The sequence below is a fragment of the Capsicum annuum genome, chromosome 1 (assembly GCF_002878395.1).
Source record: "Capsicum annuum cultivar UCD-10X-F1 chromosome 1, UCD10Xv1.1, whole genome shotgun sequence".
Taxonomy (NCBI): Eukaryota; Viridiplantae; Streptophyta; class Magnoliopsida; order Solanales; family Solanaceae; genus Capsicum; species Capsicum annuum.
This window is the reverse complement of record NC_061111.1, coordinates 2,143,910-2,156,149: the sequence shown is the minus strand read 5'-3', so window position 1 is coordinate 2,156,149 and position 12,240 is coordinate 2,143,910. Positions and strand designations below refer to the sequence as shown.

Here is a 12,240-nt window from a genome sequence, read left to right as displayed (position 1 = left end):
AGAAACAACAACATAATGAAAGGTGTAATCCACCTCTTGTTCCATTTGATTGCATTTGTTCCTACAATTAATAGCTTAAAAGAATGCAACGAGGTTTATAAGATCCTTTTGTAGACGTTGAACTCTTTTCATAAAAATCTTGACTCGGCCATTAAAACAATATTGCAAGCAAACATATTTAATTATACACGTCTTAGTCGTGGCTCTTCTTGTAGCCGGTATAAGAATGGTTGATCGTATCAAGGAAATCGATATGAATTATATATATATATATACAATTTTTCGACAAAAAAAAATTTAAGATGAACCCCTTACGGTACCTTGGTTCTGCCCGTGGTTCAAACACTATATTGAATGTGCGATCAAGATTGGATGAAACCATTATGTTCCACTTTACTACCATCTCAAAGCCCCCCAACACACACACAGATAAAATAATTTTTTTTTTCTCACCCGATGTTTGTACTCAAATTGAAGCCCGACTAAATTTGAATTCATACCGCAAAGGGTAAAACACTCGTAAAAAAGGACTTCATACACAGGAGGACTCGAACTTGAGACTCTAGTTAAAGATGAAGGAAGACTTACCACTCCATCATTGACACTCCTTGCCGGTAAAATAAAAAGTACAGTACAATTGTCAGTTCACTTTAAACAAACCATGAAACCACTTTACTGTTACAATTACTACAAGGGTAATATAGAGATTACCAAGAAGACTTGGTAGATAAGAGTAAAAAGGGGAATCATAAATGCCAACTTCTCAATAGAAAGGAGAAAAAAAAAAAGTTATGGGGCCGTAACAAAGAGCAGAAAAGATGCTTTTCTCAACAGCTATAAATACAACCAAAGAGAAAACCAAATAACTTAAGATACAAACACAAAAACAATCTTTCTCCAATCATCTCTCTTCTTTCACTTCCCCCTCTCTTTTTTTTTTTAAAGTTTTCGCAACTCAAATCATAAAATTTCGAATCACAATCTTTTTGAACTCTGTCTGTAACTCACTCGAGGCTCGGGTTTCTTCACTGATCCCTAGGAAAAAGGGGCAAATTTTTTTAAGCACCCCTGTTTCCTCCTCGCCTTTGTTTTCTAATTTTATCAAGTTGTAAATGGACAAATTCCAAGAAAACAACACTATGTCTAGCATATACGATGAGGGTGCTCGAATTCGATCTTCGTTATCTCAACTAATTCTAACAAGTGGTACGAACACTTTCGATACAATTTTCTCTCATTATCAAGAAACTAACCAAATGGCTAGTACTAGTCCTGTTTTTGAGCCTTTAGGTTCCTCAGTCTACCTCAGACAAAGAGATTTGCTACACAAATTCTGCCAAGAAAACATAGCAAATATCCCCTTACCAACAACTTCCAAAACTAGCCCCTTTCGAAACTCTTTGTATACGCAGGGTTATAATTTCCAAGAGAAGAAAAAACTATACAGGGGAGTTAGACAAAGGCATTGGGGGAAATGGGTAGCTGAGATAAGACTTCCGCAGAATAGAATGAGAGTTTGGTTAGGTACTTATGAAACTGCTGAGGCTGCTGCTTATGCTTATGATAGAGCAGCGTATAAACTTCGCGGTGAATATGCACGTTTGAACTTCCCTAATGTACGCGATCCAAGCAAGTTGGGATTTGGAGATGGAGAGAGAATGAATGCTGTGAAGAATGCAGTTGATGCTAAGATTCAAGCAATTTGTCAAAAGGTGAAAAGGGAGAAAGCTAAAAAGGCTGCCAAGAAGAAGAGTGAGAACGAGAGTAAAGTTAAAGAAACTATGGATTCATCATCTTCTACTACTACTACTACTACGACTACGACTAGTTCTTTGGTTGGTGGTTGTGGTGATGTGATTTCACCAAGTGTTTCTGAAGATGGACTGTGGAAAAGTGAGGATTCAACTTGTTCTGTTTTTGGTGATTGCTTGAAGGAGCCATTAATGGAGTCTGAATTTGATAGTTGTTCACTTGCAAGAATGCCTTCTTTTGATCCTGAGTTGATATGGGAAGTTCTTGCTAATTAGGGGGTTGTGGGGTTTGGTTTGGGGGGTGGGGGTATGTTAAGTTAATTAGGAGCTTTTTCTTTTGCCTTTTGTTGATGTCATCATATGAGCCTAACTAGATCAAAACGGCACGACCAAGTCCAAGACGAGCACAACCATCATGGTTAACTAGGAGCTTTTTCGTCTTACTCATTGATGTCATCCTATGAGCCTGGCCAGACAAAAAGGGCAAAACCAAGACGAGCATAGCCATCATGGTTAATTAGGAGTTTTTTCTTTTGTCCTACTTGTTGATGTTGTCACATGAGCCCGACCAAACCAAAAGGGCACGGCTAAGTCCAAGACGAGCAAAACCGTCATGGTTAATTAGTAGTTGTTCTCGGGAATTAGTGGTACCATTTTATGTTGTGGGAAATGTAAATGGTTAATTTTGAAGATTTTAGCTATATATCTTATGACTGCGTTTGTCAAAGTTAAGCAAGTGATGAATGTCCTTAAGTTTGCCTTGTGTTTTCTTATGGGGGATGAAATGGACATATTTGAGCTCTATTTACTCCCAAGTTTATGTATCAAATAGGTTGGAGTTTTATTATTTTTAATAAAATTAGTGATTTTTAAACCAGTTTGTAGTTCAGCATCTATTTCTTTCAAATTTTATTATGGAAAAAAAAAGGGGGGGAGAGAAGGGGAAAAAGAACTTTTTGCATACAAACTGTACTCATACACTTAAGTTTAAAAGTAGTAAAGAAAGATATTTCACAAAAAACTAGTCTGTCTTCTAAATTGATCAAATCCTAGTAGAAATGAAAAAAAAGTTAGGTAGGTGATTTCTTCTCGTTTACTTAAACTTTGATTATTAGAGTTACTCAATATCTATGTTCATGAAAGATAGCAGCTACTGATAAAATAGTTGAAGTGCACGTAAGTGGTGATCAGATCACAATACCACTTTAAAGAAGTATGATTATTGAGTTTCCTTCTGGTTTGTCAAATGAGGAAGCAGCAGAAAGAAAATGTTGAAGAGGAAAAAATAAGGTGTGAAAAGGAAGAGTGCCACATATCCAAAGATTGCCCATACCGTGTAATGTGTGATGGACAAAGTTAGTTGACTATTTGAAGTTTGACAAGGCCACATGTGAACCACAGAGCTCATTGCCAAATCACTGTGGTCCACCTCATTCTTCAACGCTCACCTATATTCTCTTGTTTTGTTTCGTATCTCATGATTGTTGTTCAGATCGATTTACATATATCTCAATTGATCTTATTGAATATCTATTACTTTTCATTAATAAAGGTATTGAATAATTTTATCCACTAGTGCTAGAGCAAATAGGAAGAAATCACATACTATTTTTTATTTCACTCACATGAGGATAGTCTTTTATGAGCCAAGCGTCTATAGAAAACAACCGAACAAACATTCTAACTTCCCAAAGAATTCTTTCCCACCTAGGCAACACCCTTGGGTTTCTTTTATAACCTCAACCCCTCCCAAAAGGTTTTGTTTCTCTTAGAAATTCATCCCTCCATAGTTTGCGTAGAGATGAAGTTTAAAAAATACTAAGGGTGTTTTCGGTGTAGTGGAAAACAAAGTTCTCCAAAAAAGAATGTTGACTTAATGAATGTTTGGTAAGTTAAAATACTTTGAAAAGCATTTTTTCTGGAAAAACAAATTCTAATAGGAAAAATGAGTTATCACCCCAAACCTCCACTTCCCGCTCCATAGTGTTACTAGATCACATACAAATACTTTTTTTCGCATACTATTTAAACACTAGAAAATACTCCATAATAGTAACTCCACAATATTTTATTTGAAAAGATAATGCTCAATTACGCATATTTCTCTGACTATGGTTTAGTTTGTCAACAAAGTCGAAGTAAACTGAAATGGTCCTGGAAACTGGTGTGAATCAATATGATACAATTAAGTTCAGAGCAGGCGATGGTGATGTCTCAATAATGCTTGCCTGACAGCTTTAGAACCGTAGCAATGCAAAGAACTGAGGTCCACTACTTGTCTTTTTCTTTTGATAACCGTGGTGTCCGAGCCAACTTCCATCAGCCTCGACTAACTCCGATACTTGCCACCTCCACCAGCAACAGATACCACTATGAAAAGAATCATCCAGTGTTTTTTTTTTTTTTTTGCCTATACTGCAATTTGAACATGAGATCTCACATTCTCAATCCACTTCATTGACCACTAAACCACACCCTTTAGTGCGAGGTCCACTTATTGTCTAACAGACAACAAATTCAATAAAGTCAACAAAATCTTCTGAGTTTTGATAATGTTTGAAGTTTTGAACCAATTATAAGCTGTGCATTACTTCATTAAATGAACAAAACTTAATCATTGTAGATTCTTGACAGACAAAGTTGTATTCGAAGCTAATCGGTTTGTAAGATTTGTCAACTGCAAGGAAAATTTAATTGACAAGGCTACATGTCCAAAGAGGCCAAGTACAAATTACTCCATCACATTTAGTACAAGTTTCTTTTTTTCAAATGGAAAAATCATAAATTAACAATATAGGGAGAAGTGGGCATAAACTAACAAACCAAGGACAACAGAGTCACTCGACGCATAATTACAATCACATGCAGAGTCGTAAATAACATCACACGTGTATATAGGAGATTTTAGAAGAACACTACCAGCTAATTGAGTTCCTCGACTGCTGAACCTTTGCATTATAAGAAGCCTCTATCTCCTCCTGCACGGTTATTAGTTGCGTCGGTCAGAAGTGGATGCAGGATTTAAGTTATATGGATTAGGGTCATAACATTAAACTCGTTATGGATTTAAATCTACTATATGTTGCAATTTTAGTGACCTTTTACACAAGTTCATGCTCTGTGTCGAAAGTATTAGGTTCAGAAGAACCTAGTAATGTAAGGCCTGCATCCGGCCTGGAGTAGGTTACCTAACCTATGATTTTTAAGTTTATAACATTCATGCCAGTTATAAAACAAATACATGGTTAAAAACATATTTTTCAATGCCCAAATTTCTGATGAGTGATAAACCACTTTTAAAGGACAGGCATGGCAAGGATGCTTCGTGGAAATAGCTTGCCGTGTAAAGAAGTCTAAAGTTCCAGCATGGCAAGAGAAATACAAGGATGATTTATTTGAAGTAGTTGAGATGTACCTTGCAGGACTTTAACAGAGGTTGCAAGAAGGATTCCCTAAAGTATCGAACACAATCTCCAAGAGAGGTTCCATCCCATTCTGTCACAAATTGATTCATCAAAAAGTAAAAAACCATAAATTTAAGATCAGCAAGACTAGGACAACAATAAAGAAATACATTGCAATTGTGAGACACAATAAGTAGTCATTTGGATATGAATTGAGTGATATTTCAAAAACAGTAAATATTTGATGGAGTTAAGTTGAAAAAATATAGTATTTGGAAGTTGAAGTTGTGTTTAACATGCACTGCACTTGAGAAGATGTTGAAGTTTCCCGAGAGAAATTACGTTTTTACTTGAAAAACTGGTTGACGCAATGTATAACCGAACAGGTTTTGGGAAAAATCAAAATATTGATGTCCAAACGGGACCTAAGTAAAGGAACATAATTATGACCACCAAATGCAGACAGTTAAATTGAACTGCTAGAGGGAAGTTCATAAGTTATGATAGCTTTGGCTTAAGGGAATATCAGTTAAGAACCTCAGGTAAATTAATCATTGCCATTTTTGACACTAGGATAAAAATAAGGAATCAAGAAAATAGTTACCCAAAAACACAAGATACAAAGAAAAATTGAGCATACCATTATCCCCTTCGCCTCTAAAACTTCCACTATTAAGTTCCCGAAGAAGCTGCAATATAGTCAAATCAGTGTCAACAAGAGGGAAATAAGGAACTTGCTAGAATAAAAAGTCTCCACAAGCTATTACTGATTTGCTTGATAATATATTGCTGAATAAAGTCATGCTTCAACTGGATGATGGATAGGATTGTTGAGAGCATTATGCCAAATTCAGAGGTATCTATTGAAACTGGAAGAGAATAATAGTCTGATCTTGAGTACACAGGATAGATATTCCTTTGATCAGGTTCAGCACCCTTTTGATCTAAGAACTACAACCAGCCTTGACCAATTGAACATTCAAGAAAACGCCAATCAGACGAGGCAGTAAAGCAGCAGTTGGATTACAAGGAAACCATTTGCTTCTGAATTGAAAATCTGGTAATGGAAATCTTGGGAATAGACAAGCTTAACTAATTTGGTTTTGAAAAATTCAGTTTGATCATACATGATGATAGTAACAAATACATATTTCTATATTGTCCCCTAAATGACATTACAAAACTTAATTTTTCCTATCATAAGTAACAGATAAAACAAGAATCTTCAAACAATTGAAATCAAATCAATGATATCTTGAAAATGCTAGAGACAAATTCTTCGAGCATTGTTCACCTGGGAAAGTGTTGGAACAGCAGAAGGATCAAATTCATCGCAGTTCTTGGGATTAATAGGAACACAAACCCGGCCTGGCAGAAAGAGTAAATTCTGTTAAAACATACAGACCATAAATGAAAGCATATCCAATGATAAGGAGCGGTAACAATTCAACTATCTTTGTTTTTCAGGTGCATTGTGGTTCAAGCATAGAAGGAGCGAACCTGTTTTGGGGTGCACACAGAAAGGAGCCTTCAATAAGTGATTCATGTGCTTTGAGACCTGAGACATTAAAAAAGTAAACCTTCCGGTGGAATTTATGCATTAAAACATGCAAGGAATATAATCAAGTCCTACTGTATTTGTTGCTCTCCGTGCTTGTTATTCCTCTGGGTTTTAGAAGGAATTTAATGTTACACTTCATATAAGCAGAACTGAGGCACCAAAAAGGTGGAAAACTGGAAATAGCACAAACCTCTGTATCAAGCCTTGGATAGGTAAAAGAAAAAACAATTTCTTCGATGCATCTACGAAGACCCTGGCCCTGAAAATGAAAAATGGAACCATGGTAATGGAAACTGAAGGCACTTGTTCAAATTTGATGTATAAGCAAACACATGGAAAGCCCCAAGCAGATACTGGAAGACATTACAAGAAGAGCAAACAATGCATTCACACCTTATAGCTATTATTAAAACATCACATGGTTCACTAAATTCACAAAAGAACGGGATAGATCTTAAGTTCTGGAGCAACGACACACAATACAAGAATCTCAGTGGGCTGAAGACTAGACTAGAAATTAAGCCAGACTAGATTCATGCAATTAAAAGGACAGCTTAAAATTATAATTTCCCGGAGTACAAGTTTATATAAGATTGCTACCTTCTGTTTACTGGATTGCAATAAACGTTTTAGCTGATCCCAGCGAGCAACATCTGACTGCTTGTTAGACAACCACTTTCCCCGAAGCTCAGATGTAACAGCTGCAAAATAACCTCAACATCACTAAAAACTTAATCAGATGAAAAAGATTGAGAAGTAATAAAGGTAAAGTTACATACATTCATCAGGTATCATTTCCAGAATCTTCTCAAACCTCTCCTCATTCAAGAACAAATTTTGACTTGATAGCAATCTGTTCTCAAAGTAATCTTTCAAGACTTCAGTATAAGACCTCCTGCAGTGGTAGAACTCTAGTAAGAATTAAACCTAAACCTAAACAAAGAGAAATTATATGAATAAAACCTTACACGAGGAAAGGATGAAGTGCAGGACCCACTAGAGAAACTTTTTTAGTGCTATTCTCATTGCCCTGAGCAGTAAACATAATGTATTTCTGTTAGAACTTAGAACCTCAAGCTATCATAAATTTTCACTAGCAACATGTGAAGCATCTCTAAACACCTTGTAGACACGAAAATAATCAACAATTGCAGCCCTCTGTTCATTGGTCAACCTGATTATGATAAAGGTTACAAGAAAATTATGAGCATAGTAGAAATGTTAATACAATGACCATATCAGTAAACAGAATAAAAAGCAATCATAGAACACGCATCTGGAACTGTACCTTCGTGCTTTTCCATCACAAACCCAACAATGGACACCACGTCTACCACTGTATACCCACAGGACGTGGCTGAACCCAAAGTCATCTGTTAAACAACAAAATGAGAGTGTATTCAACATAAATTTGTAGAAGTTCCCAATAAAAATCAAAGGTCAAAAATGTTCCTGGGGAAAACAGCAGCTTGTGTTTCATGTCATAAAAACTATACCTCTAAGAGAAGTATCAATGACCTTGATAGCAATTGTCATCAGCGGCCAGCAATTTAAACAAACGTCAGCTCCTGAACAGCAATATCTGACATCATCATAATCTGATATATCCTGCAGTATAACATGCGACAAACTTTCAGGTGCAACATGAATTGGCAGATTTCCTGCGCAAAAGTTGATAATAAGTCTCGATGACTTACAACATCAAAAACCAGCTCTTTTTCAACAGGCGTGAAAATATTGTCACCGCCTTGTGAATAGGCATGCCTTTTTGAAGGCTGCAGCACAGCAAAATAGCAATTATAAGTAATAAATATGAGGTAAAATTTATGTATCCTGCTGAAACAACTTACTAATTGTCAAACACAAAAACACATAAGAAATGGGTACCTTAAGCTATGGGGAAGCATCGGAATGAGACTAACAATATGATTCAACTCAGTACAGCTGTTAAGTGTGTTTCAGCTAAAAAGAAAATCCTTTTCTCTTTACGAGCAGTTAATGTAATGTATCAAACCCTTAATAGAACCTCTCATACACATAAAAGTAACAAGTGCAGCAGATTAGCCATAAGTAGCTTTAACCTGATAAACCAAATCCTCTTGTTCATATATACTAAAATTAAGTTTTAATGCAGGGATAACAAAAGTTGCAGAGATCTTACATCTACGCTGTAGACAGGTCCAATGTCTATTTTGAAAGGACACTTCTCTTTGATAGCCTTTTCCAACTCAGATGCAGTATTAAATGATTGAAATCGTACGTAAATGTCATTATCCAATGTGAAAGAAAACTCCCTTCGACCAAGGTATGAGTGATCACAACCTGGATGCTTTCCATCTGGAGAACCCACGATTACTCAGTGTCACATAAGAAATATGAAATGAGAAATTGCATATTGAGGAGCTCTTTTTACCATTCCCATAAGACAGCCACTTGGACATATCAACATAAGGGAAAACCTTTCCTGCAAACAGAGAAGACTTAGCTTGAGATAACAATCCATAAATGGTTTTGAGACCAAATGAAAATTACTGAAATGTGACAGAATTTCTTCTTAGAGAAAGAGGGATTGAAGAATGTAAAAGTTCGCCACACATAGCCCTAATGCTTTCAAATTCCTAACCCAATTGCTTTCAAAGCACAGAAAGAACTGCAGTATCCTTCAGAGTATATTGATACTACGGGAACAGTTTTCATGTGATTGTACTTAACAAAATGCAATTTAAAAGTTCCAACTCAAAGAGACATATAAGCAATTGTGCTCCTTGATAATCTAGGAAACCCTGAAGCCTAAGATCTCACGGTTTGAAACTCGATGGATAATGAACTCTCCTCTCTGCCCTTCTCCACTTAAATACCAGACATTTGTCAACACTAAAACCAAAGCCATTGGAACAAGCATATAAACAATGCTAAAACAAGCATTAAGGTAGCTGCTGTTCGTTTCATCAACACCCTTGAATAACTATCAAGTTATATTCTAGCTCTATCAAGTTGATAAGTCACACACTTACGCCTCAATTACAAGATAGTCAGTATTAAATCATAATGTACACACTTCGCTCTACTCGACGACCCCGTTTTGTTCCAATATCAAATGTCTATCTAAAGCAAATTGAAGTACTCTAAAGCAATGTGTTTCACCAATCTCAGCCTCATCCATGTAGGGATGTACAGATATCTAATCATAATTTTAAAAAAAAAAAAAAAAAACACTTCTGACAAATACTCCCTCCTTTTTCATTTTAATTGGCCCCTATACGAAAAATAGATGCTTCATTTCACTTGTCCATTTTAGCAAATCTAGAGAGATTAGTTACCACTTTCTCATACTATTTAGAGCTCCAAAACATCATTAATAAGATTAATTTAGTAAAATATAACTCTAGTTAGTTTCTTAAGAAGCATGCCAAGTTAACAAGAGCCGAGTAATATGAATACTAACGGAGCATATGCAAGTGTACAAACATGGATAAAAGTAAAGTAATAAGCTCAATTATCATATATAAGTTTAAAAAATCACTAAATAATTGTGGAAAATATATAGTAAACCAAATAAACTAACGAAACGAAGAATTACCGTAATAAACTTTTAAATAATCAGCATTGAATCCATCTGGAAGTGCATAATCTAGCTTCATTTGCTCAGGTTCATCTCCGTCAATTAACATATCATCTCTCCCATTCTCAGCTTCTTCTCTAACCATTTTCCGAAAATCGTTTATCCAAATTTACACAAAATATTCACGCGGCACTGAAAATATAAACAAATATTTCAGATTTTTCTTCAGCGGAATTAACCCTAGGTTTAACGAAAGCGTTTGTAAGCAACTGTAAGCTATAATAACGTCGAGAGATACTGTAGAACTCACGGTGTATACTTGAATCACCGGCGAATACGGCGGCGTTGGGCAGCGATGGAGGTATACACGGAGAGGAAAGTGGAAATGGCGGGAAAGTGAATTGGGGTTAATGAAGCATTAGATTTAGCGGGAAAAAAAGTGAATTTATTGGACCGGATAATGGGCCTTTTATTCATATCTGAGAAATTGGACCGTATAATGGGCCTTTGATTCAATAACAACAACATACCCTGTGTATTCCCACATAGTGGGGTTTGGGGAGGGTAGAGTGTACGCAGACCATATCATTGTTTCCGATAGACCCCCGAATTAGGACCGCTAACAGTATAACAAGCTCAAAACATAAATGCATATAAACTAGTACAGTATACAAAATACACCAACACCGCTAGCAATAAGATAATACTACAACCACAAGATAATACTAAAAACTATTTATCTGAAACCACAAACATCACTCAACACCACCAACAAGAAACTTCAGACACAAATAAAGAACGCTCACCTACTGTTACCGGCGCTCCCCTCTCCCCCAAACTTTCTACCCTAATCCGCATCCTCCACATCACCTTCCTATCAAGGGACATGTCCTTCATAAACTGTAACTACTCCATATCATGCCTAATCACCTCCCTACAATATTTTTTTGGCCTACCTTTACCTCGCTTAAATTCATTCATAGCCAGTGTCTCACACCTCCGTACTGGAGCATCAAAGCCCTTTCTCATCACGTGCCCAAACCAACGTAACCTCACTTCTCGCATCTTGTCCTCCAGTGATGTCATTCTCACCTTCTCCCAAATAATAGGCCTTTGATTCATATTTGCGAAATTGGACCGAATAATGGGCCCTATAAAAGCTATGACCTCGGGTCATAATTTTACATGGCTCCTTTATGATTTTGAGAGTGCAAATATAGTATTTGGAAATCATCCTTACAAAGAATATTAGATTCGAGTTTAATATTTCCTAAATCTTATAGATAAAACATTAGATTGTGATTAGTGTTTTCTTATAAATTTTTTATTTTTTTCAAAATGAATCCTTAGACAGTAATCTAAGAATCAATAAATTAAAAATAAAATAAAAATCTATATAAGGTAGCGGTCTATTTCAAAATACAATGGATATATTGTATCCACGTCGATAATAAGTGCGCCCACGTGTATACAGTATTTCTATACTATGGAATATGTATCTCCATCCACATGTACAACAATATTATTTTGTACTTGATATATTTCTTACAAAATATTATTATTATATAATTTTGAGTATGATGTCATAAAGAGTTAATCTATCCAGAGGCGGATCCAGGATTCGAAAGTTCCGGGTGCCACCTTATTTTGAACAATAACGTGTACTCGTATGATATTTTAGGATAGTGGAGTCAATATTCAAAGAGTAAACTATAATTATATATACATATTAATAAATGAAGGATTGCCCAGTTGGTATTGTCAAGTGTTTTGTAAGGAGAGATCAGAGGTTCTATTCTTTATAGGCACAATATCTCTTTTTTTAAAAGAGAAAACAGACAGACGTTCTATTCTTCACAGACAGTTTTTTTTTTAAAGAGAAAACAGACAGTATAATCAGTAGTGTTAAAAAACATTCTAAAAAACTAAAAATACAGTGTATAGAGGGGCTCGAGCCCACGC

General features: G+C 35.8%; 2 protein-coding genes across 2 annotated transcripts; one reads left to right on the top strand and one right to left on the bottom strand.

The window, feature by feature from the left end:
* Positions 1–624: 624 nt before the first annotated feature.
* Positions 625–2,628, top strand: LOC107855318 (ethylene-responsive transcription factor ERF061). Its single transcript, XM_016700321.2, has one exon. It carries the CDS (start codon positions 1,113–1,115, stop codon positions 2,025–2,027), a length of 915 nt encoding a protein of 304 aa, XP_016555807.1. The 5' UTR covers positions 625–1,112; the 3' UTR covers positions 2,028–2,628.
* A 1,772-nt stretch (positions 2,629–4,400) lies between these two features.
* LOC107855343 (DNA primase small subunit) lies at positions 4,401–10,719 on the bottom strand. The gene is made up of 17 exons (XM_016700352.2): positions 10,589–10,719; positions 10,297–10,470; positions 9,130–9,180; positions 8,878–9,053; positions 8,414–8,491; positions 8,213–8,324; positions 8,005–8,089; positions 7,839–7,890; positions 7,685–7,746; positions 7,496–7,611; positions 7,317–7,417; positions 6,907–6,975; positions 6,656–6,713; positions 6,450–6,523; positions 5,796–5,844; positions 5,167–5,246; positions 4,401–4,729 (listed from the first exon to the last, which is right to left on the bottom strand). The coding sequence occupies exons 2-17, from the start codon at positions 10,421–10,423 to the stop codon at positions 4,667–4,669; spliced, it is 1,353 nt and encodes a 450-aa protein (XP_016555838.1). The 5' UTR covers positions 10,424–10,470; positions 10,589–10,719; the 3' UTR covers positions 4,401–4,666.
* Positions 10,720–12,240: the final 1,521 nt, after the last annotated feature.

What these genes read in the sequence shown, in the direction of transcription:
- LOC107855318 (XM_016700321.2), top strand. Translation starts at nt 1,113, where the DNA reads ATGGACAAATTCCAAGAAAACAACACTATGTCTAGCATATACGATGAG.
- LOC107855343 (XM_016700352.2), bottom strand. Translation starts at nt 10,423, where the DNA reads ATGGTTAGAGAAGAAGCTGAGAATGGGAGAGATGATATGTTAATTGAC. An exon ending in TTATTTAAAAGTTTATTACG is followed by an intron (nt 9,181 to 10,296) that starts GTAATTCTTCGT and finishes CTCTGTTTGCAG; the next exon opens with GAAAGGTTTTCCCTTATGTT. An exon ending in CTGTTCCAACACTTTCCCAG is followed by an intron (nt 5,845 to 6,449) that starts GTGAACAATGCT and finishes ACTATATTGCAG; the next exon opens with CTTCTTCGGGAACTTAATAG.